The sequence below is a fragment of the Cnephaeus nilssonii genome (genome assembly GCF_951640355.1).
Source record: "Cnephaeus nilssonii genome assembly, chromosome: 15".
Classification (NCBI taxonomy): domain Eukaryota; kingdom Metazoa; phylum Chordata; class Mammalia; order Chiroptera; family Vespertilionidae; genus Cnephaeus; species Cnephaeus nilssonii.
In genome coordinates, this window is record NC_137086.1 from 42,942,022 (window position 1) to 42,955,707 (window position 13,686).

Here is a 13,686-nt window from a genome sequence, read left to right on the forward strand (position 1 = left end):
CCTCTCCTACCAGTTCCTTGGCATCAACGTCCATCACACCTTCTTTCTCAGGGACCACATGGAGGGCGTGGCTAGAAGCACATGGCACTTGCCGGGGATGGGAGGTGGTCTCTGTTGGCTCCTCATAGGCGATGTCTGGTGTGCTGATCTCTGCCCAGCCTAGTGCGATTTGTCACTGACGGCGAACTTTTATCCCCCCTTCTCTCCTCTTTTCACCATCTCCTGGATGTGGAACGCCCCATGATGTGGTCCAGGTACAGGATACATCACGGATCCTGGAAGAGGTGAGGTGGACCCTCATGGCTGTGGCGGTTGCTGGGGGGTGGAGGGGTGGGCAGAGACAGAGGGGAGGTCAAGGCCATCTTCTGGACACGTGCCCTGGAGCCTTCAGGGTTCCTGGTTCCCCAATGGACACACAGAGACCTACCTGGTTTCATTCCCCTCACTCTGTGGATCCAGGGCTGCCTGGGGTGAGTCCTGGAATGATTCTGGCCTCAGAGGACTTGCTGTTCTGTTGAAGGTCAGATTCATCTAGATCTCATGGTTGGCAGTACGTAGTCTCATCTGGCCGAGGACCAGGTGGCATGTTTTCAAGAAGAAAATGTTTGTAAGAGGCCAGAGTAGGCAAGGAAGCCTTTCTGGTGGAGGGGGCATCAGCCAGGCATTGTTGCAGGAAGAAGGTGGGAAACCTGCCTTTGGCCCAAGGGGACCAGCACCAGTTTAGGGCCTGAATGGTTCAGGGCCTGGATGGCTTAGGGGCTAGGTGGGTTGGGGACTCAGAGTTTTAGAAGAAGTTTGGGGTTTGTCCTTTGCCATGGGGATGAGGAGTGCATTCCCTATGGCTTCCTGCACATCTGGGAGCGGGTCCTCATGAATGAGTAGGGCAGAGGCCTGGGCGGAGAGACAGGAAGGAGAGCCCTGGTCAGATGGGGGTTGGGCAGAAGGCAGCTACTTCCTGCAGTCAGGGAATCCCCAGGCAGGGAGCGAACACCATTTGACATTTGCAGTGCAATTTGGACTTGAAGTGCAGGGTCAGGATGTGGGATCTGCAGGCCCTGCGCCCCTTACCTCACTTCCTTTTGCTCCCAGACCGAGGTGGGGTCCGCCAAATGAGCTGGCCGTAATTGCGCCTGACAGGCAGCCTCCTGCTTTTGGCTGCCGTTGGAAAGACTGCCGATTTGGAAAGGGGAGCAGAGTCCTGTCCAGGGAAGCAGCACGGAGCCCTCTCTCAATTGAGAGCAGTCTGTGGCCAAAACCCACAGCCTGCTCCAAAGAAGACCCAGCCCAGGGACGAGTTATTAAAAAAAGTTAAAATCCTTAATAACTAACTGGATTTGTAATATATAACAGCGAAGGCTCAGATTCCGAGAGCAAGGATCAGGCTGTGGTCTCCTTGTCAGGAAGCAAATCCAAATTTGCAGCTTTGGGGCCAGACCCCAAAGAGGGCCAAGTGTCCTGCTGCCGGGCCGGCCCCAGAGCGAGGCAGGGTGTGTGTGGGTCACCAGGGCCAGGCGAGAGCAAGTCCTGTGGAGTGGGGGGCAAGGGGCACAGGGCTGGGCTAGCCATCAGGTTCAGAGGATCTGAGGCCCCTGAGGATAAATGGAGTAACAACTCACCCAGGGAACCACCCCAGAAGATGACCTTGTGACCCCCTCATCCCCAGGGCCCGTAGCTCATCCACTTCCCCTGCTCTTTGAAGGCTAAGCTTCATGCCAAGTCCTGAGTCCTCTTTGGTTTTAAGAATCCTTTAGTACTAGGTGGAGGCAGGGGTCCTGCTGTTGTGCTGGTTCTGCAGGAAGCTTTACAACTGTGCAGGGTTATTCTGTCTTTGCATGAGCTCAGCTCTTGCCTTGTATCCCTCGTTCAGTCCCATGTAGGTCTCAGCCTGATCCCTGTGAGGATCACTCCAGGCAGCCCGGGGGGCCGTGATAAGCCAGGCCAGGAGCTTAGGTTCTTAGAGCAGAGTGGACAGATGGGTGGTTAGCAAGTTGTCTGGCTGGAGGGGTGTAGGTTGGGAAACAAGGGCCAGGAGGGGAGACCAGCTAGGAGGCTTCGGTGACTCTAGGATGGTTTAAGGATGGCCTCTCCGGTGGGGAGTGCCTTTGGGCCAGCGCAGCCCAAGGCTGTGTGGGAGACAGTGTCTGTGAATGAGATGAAATGTCATCTGTCTGCACTGAGGGCTCCCAGAGCAGATGGAGGACAGTGGGGGTGGCTTCCTGGAAGAGGTGACACTGAGCTTGCTTCTGACGCACAGGTTGGCAGGTGGGGGCGGGAGGGCAGGTGTCAATGCTTTGGGCTGGAGGCTGTCATCACTTGGGGCCAGTTTGTTGGGTGAGATTTCTCTCTCCCCGGGCTTTACGCCCATCCAGAGGGTCTCTTTCCGGGGCTCTTGGCAGGGAAGGAGAACTGTTGGGTCCTGTGGTTGAGACTTTGGTGACGCCTGGGAGACCTGGGTCGTTGCAGAGAGCATGGGTGGAGGAGGCATCTCTCCTGGCTCCCCAGCCTGTCTCTGTGTCGCCGCTGTTCCCCCTCTTCCTGAGCCCTGCTCGCCTTCCCCTCTTCCAGCTCTCCCTTCGAGTTTCCCTCTGCCTCTGTTTGCTCCTTGGCCCTGGCTCCCACTCTCCCTCCTTCTCCCGCCTCTTCTGAGCCCTCTGTCTCGTTTCTTTTCCTTTTTGTCTGGAGAACAAAGGCAGTCCGTGCTGCCAAGGGGAATGAGTTCAAAGAAACTGCAATTTTAGATTTCCTGAGAACTGGAGAGTGTGCACATGCACGTTGGAGTGTGTGTGCGAGTGTGTACACTCGCATGAACACACACACACACACACACACACACACACACACACGTGCGTGCACACGTGGCAGGAGAGGGGCTGGCTGACTCCTTCCTAACCGGGGCTGGGATGTGGCATGTGCCGGGGAAGACCCACCTGGGGGCCTGAGGTGGGAGCAGGGGCTGAGGTCCTGACCACTGAAGGGGGTGTGGTGGGACTGGTGCCCGTGGTTCTGCTTCTGTCCTGCTCCGTGGAGGGGATGCCCTGGTAGGAGGGACCGCGTGCTCTGTGGCTGTTTTCAGGAGGCTCAGGGTCCAACCAGATGTTACTCCCTCAGCCCTTCCAAATCCAGGCGGTGGGGTATGGCGAGGTACTCTCCTGCACCCCCAAATCCACTAGAAGGAAAACTTTGGTATTTTGCAATCAAGAAAATAAACCCAGTGGTCCCCCATCCCCCACCTCCTCCCCCCCCCCCAGGCCTTAATTTAAAACACTGTTTTTCCTCCCAAGTGTAATTAGAGCAACATGTTGTTCCTAACGAGCTGGGTGGGGCAGGCAGACAATGGAGCCCTCCCAGCCGCCTGGCTGCCCCTGCCTGGAGCTCCCTGAGGAGCCAGGATCTGAATGTCTACAGGTCCCCTGACTATGCCCTGTTGGGTGAGGTGGGAGTCTATGGGCTACTGGTGGTGGGACTGACCTAGGTGGCTGGGTGGGCTTGCCAACATGTCCCCCTGCCCTAGGAATGAATGTCTGTCTAGTGTGGTGGCTCCTAGGACTGGGGGAGGAAGTCCCCCTCTTGGTTCAGGGCCTGGGCTAACCTGCACTGAACTGACCAGCAGGATGGATAGACTAAAGGGGCATTAAGGTGGACTCTGCTCTGATGGGGAGAGAGCCAAAAGCCCCGCCCCCCTGTAGAGGCCCATTAGCAGAGCAGCCTCAGGTCTGCCCTGCATTCAGGGCTGGGTGGGGAGGGTGGTCAAGGAAGGGCTTGGTCAAGTGTTGCTGTATCGAATTAGGCTTATAGTCTAAGGCTGCCCCAAGGTCTGTGTCCCTCAGGGTCCCCTGTCTCACACAGGACAGTGAATCAGGATGTCCTGGGGGCACTTTCGGTCTACACCCACCCCTGCCTGCTAATGCTGATGTGCGTCCCCAGTTCTGATAGGGCCACTGCAGCCCACCCTGTGGAGAATCACTGCCTGGAGAGAGGTGGTGCCTCAGGTTGGCTGGACTAGAGAACAGCTGAGAAACTCGTGCACAAGAGCTGGCCACCTGGCTGGGCAACAGGACTCTCACGTGAGATGTCAGAAACCTGTTAGTTCCTTGGGAAACTGGACATAAGGTCACTTAGAATTCAAAGAAGCCAGAAAGTAGGCTTATAAGAATTTTCTGGAGTGGTTGGGGAGACTTTCTGGAGGATGGAGAGCTTAACTGGGCCCTGAAAGATGTCTTGGGCTCAGAAGGAGGGTAAAGGAAACCCATTCAAATAGCGGGAGCCATAAGCAGGCCCAGGGGAGGGAAGGCTTGGTGAAGACCCAAGGATCAGGCTGGAGCAGACAAGGAGGGGAGAGTATGTTGGAGCCAGTTCTTTATTCACACATCCACCCACCCATTTATCCCTCTGTCCCCACTCCTTCCCTCCCTTCAGCTATCTATTCATAACCCTTTATTTATTGGACAGGGGATTCAGCTGCGGTCCCTGTGTGCAGAATAGCTGGTTTAACCGGGGACACAGACAAATGAACACATAGGGATGGCACAGGATGGTGTGTCTTTCAATTGGAGAGGATCAAGTTGCTATGGGAGCCATGGGGGTGCTTAAGTTAAGCTCAGGCCCCCAGGGAAGATTTAATGGAGACCTAAAGCCGAGTAGGAGGTAGCCAGATGAAGTGGGCAGAGAGCATCCAGACAGAAGGACCCAGAGCTTCAGGCCTCACAGGTAAAGACAGCATGGTGTCTCCTGTAACCTGCCTGGGCAGGCATTGAGCATGTTCACGGTGTGGCTTATCTCTCTGGCGGTCTGGAAGGGAAAGTTATCTGGTGAGAGGTGAGACAGGATAAGTCAAGGGCTAGAAGAGGAGGGGTCTTGGCGGCCACGTCAAGGAGTTTGGACTTCATCCTGAGTGGGTGGGGAACCTCTGATGGGTCTTAAGTAGAGTGACATTGTTATATTGTGTCTCCTGGCTGCACAGCATACCTTTGTTGCAGGGAGTAGATGTGCAAAACCAGGTGCAAGACCACTTAGCAGGATGCTGGCGAATCCAGGCAGGATGGATGCACATGCAAGAGATTTAGGGGACAGAATCGCCAAGGCGAGGTGATCATTCAGACATGGTGACAAGGAGAGGAGAGCTGAGGATGGTATGGGACTCTGTGGCCTGGTTGTTGAGGTGGATGGTGAGGTGGGTTTCTGACATGACATTTGAAAAGAGGGTTTTGATGGGAAAGGTAGGGAATCCAATTTTGGATAAGTTCAGTGTGAGAGGCCAGTGGGACACAAGGATGAACTGAGCAAAAGAGGTTGGGAACGTGGGTCTAGAGTTTAGCTGAGTTGTTTGGGAGCAGAAAGCCTAGGAGATGACTGGGCAGAGGAGGGGACTCAACAAGCAGAGGGTAGGGGTGGAGGGCCAGTGTGGGACCAGAGAGATGGTTTCAGGAAGGAGGCCGAGATCAGCTGGCCACATGCTACTGAGGGAGTGAAGAAAGATAGGAGCTGGTGAGGGATGGCCTCTGGGTTGAGTTACAAACAGGTCGTTATTAACTTTGGGGATAGAAGTTTCCAGGGAGAGGATGCAGGGAGCCAAGCTGAATGCTCTGGGCATAGGGCTGCATGGAAGTGAGAGGCAGTGGATGGATACGGTCCTTTTCAGGAAGAGAGAGAGGAGAGGGAGGCTGCTGGAGAGGACACAGAGCAGGGTGGATCTGATGGACCATCTTTAAATGGGGATGGAAAAGATCTAGCAGATAGTGGGGAAAACTAGTGGCGCGCGGGGTGGGGGTGGGGTGGGGGGACTGGGTTAAGGAGCCAGAGAGTGTTTAGGCGTAGAAGCTCCGTGATAACCTCACCAGTATGCACAGAAAGGAGGGGGCACAGAGGGCCAATGTGGCAGCTTGCAGGCCTGGTGGAAGGGGGGGCCTACAGAGGCAGGGGTCCTGGGGAGTGGCAACAAACGACAGGGAACAAGGATGTTCTGGGACCCCGGGGGACAGCGAGGTGGAGGAGATGAGATGGCCTTGGGATGAGAATGATGGCCTCGTGCGGAGGAAGCTCCTCCACAGACACATTTCTAACCACTGTCTCTGCTTGTCTCTCCCTGCTGCCTCTGCGGGCCCGGCGCTCCACAGCTGTGTGCACCTGCCTTCTTCCTCCAGGGCCTCCTCCAAACGGTACTGGAGTCTGTCCTTCTCGAGGTTCTGGTTCCCTGGCCTCCTCCCTCAATAGGTTCCTGGAAATGGGGAGCCTGGTCCTCAGCATATAGAGAGGAATGCCATCAACTGGAGCTCAAGGGAGCCTGAAGGAAAGATGCAACATGGAAGTGAGGGACAAAAGGCATCAAAGGGACACTGCCGAGAGTTGGGGGCCTAGAGAAGACTGTCTGGGAGGAAATGTATGAATGAGCTTTCCTGGGTGATTTCAGGAGAATGTTGCCACCATGTGAGAAAGGCTTATCTTTCTGTCTCCCCACCCAGGGGAGCTTGGGCGTGGTTCCCTCCCTGATACCTTCTTTTTGCCCCTTTGCATCTTGGGCTTTTGGCCTGGGCCCACCCACAAGCAGGCCACAGACAGGCCACGAACAGGCCTTCAGGCCTCACCCTTCCCTTAATGAGGCAACCCTTGATGTGCAGCCACTGCAGCTGGTGGCTTAGAGTGCCAAGGGTGGGCACTCGGCCAGGTGTCCCCATAGCAGCCAGGCCATTGTGGTGGCTGTCCAGGCCCTGCCTGCACCCTCCTGGGGCACCATTCATGCAGACTGTGATGTGCACAGCAGTCCCTGGAGTTGTGACCTGTGGCAGCCCTGCACATCACCCCCCCCCCCTGCCCCGATGGCATCTGTCTCCCCGCCAGCCTAAAATGTAGGTGTTTCCGACATCATCATCTGCATTGTGGGTCTGCAGGAAAACGGTGAATGTCTTCACTTTGTGCTCTGGTGACATAGGGACAGTTATGAAGCCAGTGTTCTGAGAGATGCTTTCGGTGGCTCAGATAGATCTCTTCAAGCCACCCTGGGAGATCAAGGTTAATGGTACAAACCAAGGTTGGGTGGCACCACCACACAGCAATACGGGAACCAGGGTTACCACTATCTATGAAGCACTTCCTATGTGCCAGACACTCTCTCTATTTGGTCTCCACCTGAATTCTCACAGCAACTTCGAAGGGTATTGTAATCCCAGATCTTCCCATGAGGTTCTGAGTCACAAAGGTTGGGTAATTTGCCCAAGGTCAAACAGCTGGCACGACGGGCACAAAAACCAAGGTCTAGTCTGATTCTAGAAATGAACTACTTAACACTCCAGGCCAGGGAGCATAGCATCGAGGCTGTGCCATTGGGCAGGAGTGACAGCTGGGGCTGGTTACGAAGTGCTGAGGCTGGAGTGAGCTGGTGTGTTTCTCCTGCTGCTCCAAGGATCCGTGTCAGAACATCTGTAGGTGGATACACTGTCCTCTGAGAAAGAACCCAGAGCAAGTCACTTGGAGAATGAATCCAATAATTCCATTGTTTATTAAATGAGATTAGATGAGGCAAGCTCTGAAAAGCGCCCAGCAGAGCCCTTTTAATTACAGTTAGCATTTCCTGGGGGTCAGGAACTCCATGTGGGGATGTGCAGGTTGTTCACTGCGCAAGGGCACTGTGTCCAAGGAGGTGCAATTTCCAGGCAGACATCATAGGTTTGTATTTATTATAACAAGTTTCCAGTAGGTGGCAGTAGAGTGTCTTGTTCTAATAAGCTAGTGAGGTATGATTTTCTGATATGGATGTAAAGGTCTTTAAGAAAGAGACATGTTTCTCTAATTGTCACAAGGGTGCCACGTGGGCTAGCAGTCCTACTATTGAGAGTTTACATGAATCAGGCACTATTCTAAATGTTGTTTTAACTTCTTCAAGCTGCACACTAACCCTTAGAGGTTGATAACTTTTAATACCATGTCATAGATGTAAAAAAATGAGCCGTAGAGAGGTGAAATAACTTACTTAACTCAGTGAGTGGTGGAGCCAGGATTCATACCCACAGCCTGTGTTCCAACCATTGTGAGACGGGGTAGTTGCCTAAGCCATGGTGGTACCTGCTTTCCTTGCCCCGTCTGCTTCCCCATATAATTCTTCGTGATCATTGGGATTCCTGCCCACATCTTTTTGGCAAACCCTTAGAAGGTCAAAGTTGACATATGCTGTGCTCAACTCTGGTCTGTGGTGGTGAAGGAGCCTCCCCAGCAGTGCCCTTTGGTGCCTGTAGATGATGGGCATTTATATACCCCTTTCCTGCTGGGAAATGCTCTGACTCCCAGTGTAAGTGCTCTGTCCTCACAGCAGACAGGTAGGAGAGGCGGTGTTAGGGGCTGACAGGTGTCTGGGTGTGGGTGTGGGTGTGGAGGGTAGGGATGGAACTCCAGGGTGGGTGGTGAGTTGGGAGAGTGTGAGCCAGGAGGCAGGAGAACCAGGCCAGTGAGGGCACATGGTCCCCTCTGGGATGGAGAGGGGCTGAAGTGGACGTGTCAGGATGAAAAGGGCAGTCATGTGTGTGCACAGGTGCATGCATGTGTAGGAGATGGGGTGACCCTGAGCAGCTCATTGGTGCATCAGAGCCTGCATTATGGGAGGAGGGGTGACCTAAACCCTGGGCCATGGTGCTTGAATTGAGATCCTGGAGAAGATCGTGCCTGGAAAAACTGACTTTGCTCTCTCATTTCTGCCTGCTCTTTGCCCACTTGTGTATCCTTGCTTCTCTGTTTCTGTCTTTCTCATGCACGTCCTTCTTTCCATCCCACCTGTCCACCTTTCTTGTCTCTCTGCCTTGGTCTTTCTCCCACCCATGTGTCTGTTCCACCTGATGGTCCCCATAGTCGGAGGACACAGACCTTCCCTACCCACCACCCCAGAGGGAGGCCAACATCTACATGGTTCCCCAGAACATCAAGCCAGTTCTCCAGCGTACCGCCATCGAGGTGAGCCTGGCTCCAGTGTGGGGGTTGGAGGGCAGCCTGGACCTTCCCCTTCCTGGCCCAGCCTTCCCATGGCCTTTCTAGCTGCTCTCCTCACTTTGTGTCCCCAGATCCTGGCATGGGGCCTGCGGAACATGAAGAGTTACCAGCTGGCCAATGTCTCCTCCCCCAGCCTTGTGGTTGAGTGTGGGGGCAAGACGGTACAGTCCTGTGTCATCAGGAACCTCCGGAAGAACCCCAACTTTGACATTTGCACCCTCTTCATGGAAGTGGTGAGCCTGAACCTCCTGTGGTCCTCTTCTAGTGTCCTGGTGGCTAGAACCTCTTGGCAACCCCAAGCAGTCTGGGAGTCTGCTCTGACTCCTCTGGGAACCTGTGTGGTCATGGCTTTTCTCCCACCTCACTTGTCTATGAAAGTGGGAGGAAATGCTCATGCTCTCCTCACTGGAAGAGTTGAAGTGTGTGAGCAACACCGATGGAAAAAGCTTGCTCCCTCCTACCCAGATCCCGAGTCCGCAGAGGTCCTAAGGACCCATCATCATGGCTGTTCTCTCTTTTAGGGCAGGTCTCAGTCCTCCGAAGTTCCCCTCAGGGGCCCGCCAGGGCTCTGATCTTCCAAACCTTCCCTGACTGGCCTCCCCACCTGGGCCTCCACAGATGGGCTCACCCTACTGCCCTCTGGCCCCCAGTCCTCTCCAGCTCCCGGGGCTGCCTGGGCCTAGTGGCCGGATCAAGGCAAGCCTGAGGAAAGGAACATGGTTTGCAAGATGAAAGCACTATAGAAATTCCAGGCCCAGTGGCTGTCAACAGGAGCCTCCTCTTGGCTGAGCCAAACCCGCCACCGAAGGAGAGCATATAAATTATTTCAAGTTGTGTTCAAAGTGCTTTTGGGGCTGGGGAGGTGGGGTGGGGAGAAGAATCTGGGACTATAAGCCAACTCTTGAGTATCCACTTGGGGGGGACTGTCTGCAAGAAATGTTGAGTCCTGGGCCAACTTCTCCCCTTTTCCCCTCCCAGCCAGTGAGGGTTCAGGGAAAGGAGACTTGCTTTCACTCTGGGCTGAGCTGATGTGTTTGGAAGGTAAAGCTGTGGGGGAAAAGCTAGCCTCCACGTAGAACATTCAAGAGGCATGAGGAAAGGTGTGTGTTTTTTACTTCTCTGGCCAGCTCTTGGGCTCAGCCAGCCACCACTTTGGAGTCATGGCCACTGGAGGTTACATGTGGGTTCATAGTCATTCTCTCTCCCTGGGCTTGTCCCCCCTCCTCTGAGACTTCCCAGAGATGGGTTTAGGCCACTGCTCAGAACTTCCCTCCTCCTCTGCCCAGATGCTGCCCAGGGAGGAGCTCTACTGTCCCCCCATCATAATCAAGGTCATTGATAACCGCCAGTTTGGCCGCCGGCCTGTGGTCGGCCAGTGTACCATCCGCTCTCTGGAGAGCTTCCTGTGTGACCCCTACTCAGGAGAGAGTCCATCTCCACAGGGTGGCCCAGGTAGGTGGAGGGGCTGTTGATGGGAAGGGCCTGGCAGAGGGGGCTTGGGCAGGTGGGACTTCCATTGAGAGTTGTCCTAAAGCTCTCCTTTTACTGGGACCTGACTGAGGGGTGGTTTCTGCTCAGCTGACCAGAAGGGTAGGGACCTCGTCTCCCTCAGGGAACAGTCTGGATCTGGGCTGGGCGCACCAGGAGCAGGTACACGTGTCTGTGGGGGCTGAGAGGTGAGGGCTAAAGTGGGACGTGGTTGAGGGAGAGAGAGAGATGCTGGGATTCAGCGGGATGAGGAGGGAGGAGAGAAATGGGAAGGGAGGAAGAGAGACATTCAGAAGACAGGGAATGGGAAGGAAGATGGGAGGGACAGAGATGAAGAGGGAAGAACTGGGTGGGAGAAAGAGGAAGATTGAGAAGTATGGAGAGAGAGAGATGGGTTTTGTCCCATAGTTCCCTGAGTCTTGTGGCTGAGGAGGGACGAGATCCCAGAGGGAGCCCCTCTCAGGCCTGGACACTGGTCTCTCCTACAGATGATGTGAGCTTACTCAGTCCTGGGGAAGATGTGCTCATTGACATTGATGATAAGGAGCCCCTCATCCCCATCCAGGTAGGATGATCTGGGTCCTAGGGGAGAGACACTGGTTCCGGCTAAGAGCTGGCCTTGATTGCTCCCCACTCCCTTCCTCATCTCTCCCACTGCTTCTGCTCTCCCTCCCTATCACATGGCCTTTACAAGAGGTCTCCCTCTGGACCTGGGTGGAAGGACACCATACAGATGGAGGGGCCTGGAAAGAGGGGTCTTTGTCCAACCAATAGTCTCTTCACCTCCTGCATTCCTCCATGTCCAGGAAAAGGAAGGGGGTGGGGTGTGAGGGGAGCCTTATTCCAAGGATGTCCCATCCTGCTGCAGGTAAGTGGTGTCCCTTTGCTATGCACTCAGCAACATAGGGCCAGCTGGTGAGTCAGACAGCCATGCCAAACAGCATGGCAGGGTTTGTGTGGCATCTCTCACTGAGGGGAAGCACTCTCCCCACCTGGGGACCTGGGGTGGCTCTGGGTCCTGTCGGGCTGAGACCACCCAGTCCTTCCTATAGTAGAGATGAAGAAAGGCCTCACCGCGAGCGAGCATAGGCCTCGAACTGGCCATCTGTTCTAGGTTGTCACCTCCTCTCAGCTTTGCATGATGCTCGTCACAACCCTGGCACCTGGGGCTCCCAGAGCATTGGGGCTGCCTGGGGGCAGAGCCTCCCTGTCTACACAGTTAGCAGCTGTGTCTTCATGCCCACAGCCTGCTTATTCACCCCAGGATGGGATGGTGTAGCACTTCAGAGGGTTTGTTTTCTTTAAACCATCATTCCAATATTAGCATTGAGAGCAGGAGAGCAAACTTGGTGTTGGGCTCAGGATCCTCAAAGCTGTCCCTGGAGGTGTGTTGATAGGGGCTTCCCTCTGACATTATGGGCTGATATCCTCTTCTTTTTCACTTGCTCATCATTTCACTTCCCAGGGAGTGTCGTGGGCCTCACTGCTGCCAGAACAAGAGGTCTTGCTCTATAGTTTCTTTGATGTTGAGAGTCCTCAGAAGTCCCAAGCTCCCCATTTGTCCTGTGTCTGTGGCTCTCCAGGGCTCTGCCCCACCATCCTTTCTGCTGGGGACACCTGGTCATTCTTTAAGACTCAACTTAGTTGTAGTCATCTCCTTCCAGAATTCTTCCCTGGCTCCTCCCCCTTTCCTGCAAGTCTGTATCTTGATCATTGCACCTGCCTTAGGTCCTGCTTGTCTCTGTAAATGGCAGCATCCTTCCTAGACTAGGCTCAGGGCAGTGACTGGGCATATTTCTCTTTGTGTCCTTAATGCTTAGCAGAGGACCTGACTTAGCAGGAGATATCCAATGAAGTCTGCCTGGATTGGTGGGTGCACGGTGGGTGGACAGATGGACAGATGGATGACCTGCCCACGCTCTGTAAGGGGTCTAGGCAGGAGCTTCTCTTGACTGGGGAAACCCAAGAGGACATTTCAGCTGGCCCTACAAGGATTCAGCTGTACTGGGTGCTGGTGCTTACAGGCCTGGGTGGGTGTTTGTAGCCGAATTAGGCAGCTAATTAGCCCCAAACTCCAGGCCGCCTGATCCTGGCTCCCGTTTCCCACCCTCTCAGCGGGCTGTCTGAGTCTGTGCAGGGAAGCGTGGGGCTTGCCCAGCAGGATTTCCGTTCTGTGTGTGCTGCCCTCAAAATGTCTACAGATGCAGGGAGGAGGGACTATTTTGGGTCCCGCTGGCTACAAGCACAGACAGAGGCAGACAGTGAGGAGGCCCCGTCTGGTCATCCTCCTGGTGTTGACATCAGTGAACTGGGGCGGGGGTCTGAGGCAGAATAGGGTCTGTCCTCTGTGGTAGCACAGCCACTCCGGCTAGAGCTGCTAGCCAGACAGAGGGAGGGGATCTGGGATCTGGGTTCCTGGATGCATGCCCACATGGAGTCAGGCTCACAGGGTCTCAGGTGGGCAGGCAGGAGGGTGTGAAGTCTACCTGCTCTGATGGAGGAGGCTTGGACTCTCCCTTCATTGATCTTCCCTTCTGATGGAGGGTTCATGACACTATTCTCAAGGGGTCCGGAGGCCAGCATGGAAACCGTTCCTGGGGTCTAGGAAGCCCTGCCCTAATGGGGTTTAATGGGGGGTTAGGGGAAAACTGCTTTTGTATTGCATTTTCCTCTGAGATCTACTGGTTCGATTTGGCTGATCCAGGAAATCTTTTACTCCTCTGTCTTCCCTGCACATCCTCTTGTACTTGGGAGGATTGGGCATTCCGAGGCTGATCCAGTAGGCAGAGGTTCCAGTAGCAAATGCTTTGCCAGATAATTCTGGCTGAGCTCTCCTCCCCTCGCTGCTCCCCTAGTGCAGATAGAATGGAGGGCCCTGGCCTCTGAGGATGGGAGGGACAAGAATTTGGATTTCTCCTGGCTCCTGCTTGTTCAACTGTATTTCTTGGCAGCCTGTTTCATTTTTCCTGTGATGTGGCCCCTGTTGCTATGCTCACCAGGTCTGGGCTGTGGACCTAGCTCAGGGTACCTCCTCAACTTCACATATGCTCTTGCCACATCTGGCTTCTGTCTTGGTCTCTCCATCTCCTTCCTTGGTTGCACCTTCTCTGCTGATATTGCTGATATAACTTCTCACCATCATCTGCCCGTTCCTGGGATGAGCCTGCCACATGTTGGAAAACATCACCTCAGACTTTCATGATGCTCCAGTCATTGGACTGACACTCA

General features: G+C 54.6%; 1 protein-coding gene across 21 annotated transcripts in view; it reads left to right on the forward strand.

Annotated features, from left to right (window-relative positions):
- Positions 1-13,686, forward strand: part of DYSF (dysferlin) — a 196,133-nt gene that overhangs the window by 130,324 nt on the left and 52,123 nt on the right. For 16 of the 21 annotated variants that reach the window (XM_079792340.1, XM_079792327.1, XM_079792344.1 and 13 more), the window contains 5 exons: positions 255-284; positions 8,833-8,934; positions 9,042-9,203; positions 10,257-10,422; positions 10,947-11,023. In XM_079792340.1, the coding sequence (XP_079648466.1) occupies positions 255-284; positions 8,833-8,934; positions 9,042-9,203; positions 10,257-10,422; positions 10,947-11,023 (537 nt within the window). Of the gene's footprint in view, positions 1-254; positions 285-6,113; positions 6,156-8,832; positions 8,935-9,041; positions 9,204-10,256; positions 10,423-10,946; positions 11,024-13,686 lie in introns of all 21 variants that reach the window. The other 5 variants (XM_079792337.1, XM_079792343.1, XM_079792342.1 and 2 more) reach the window with 1 other exon arrangement.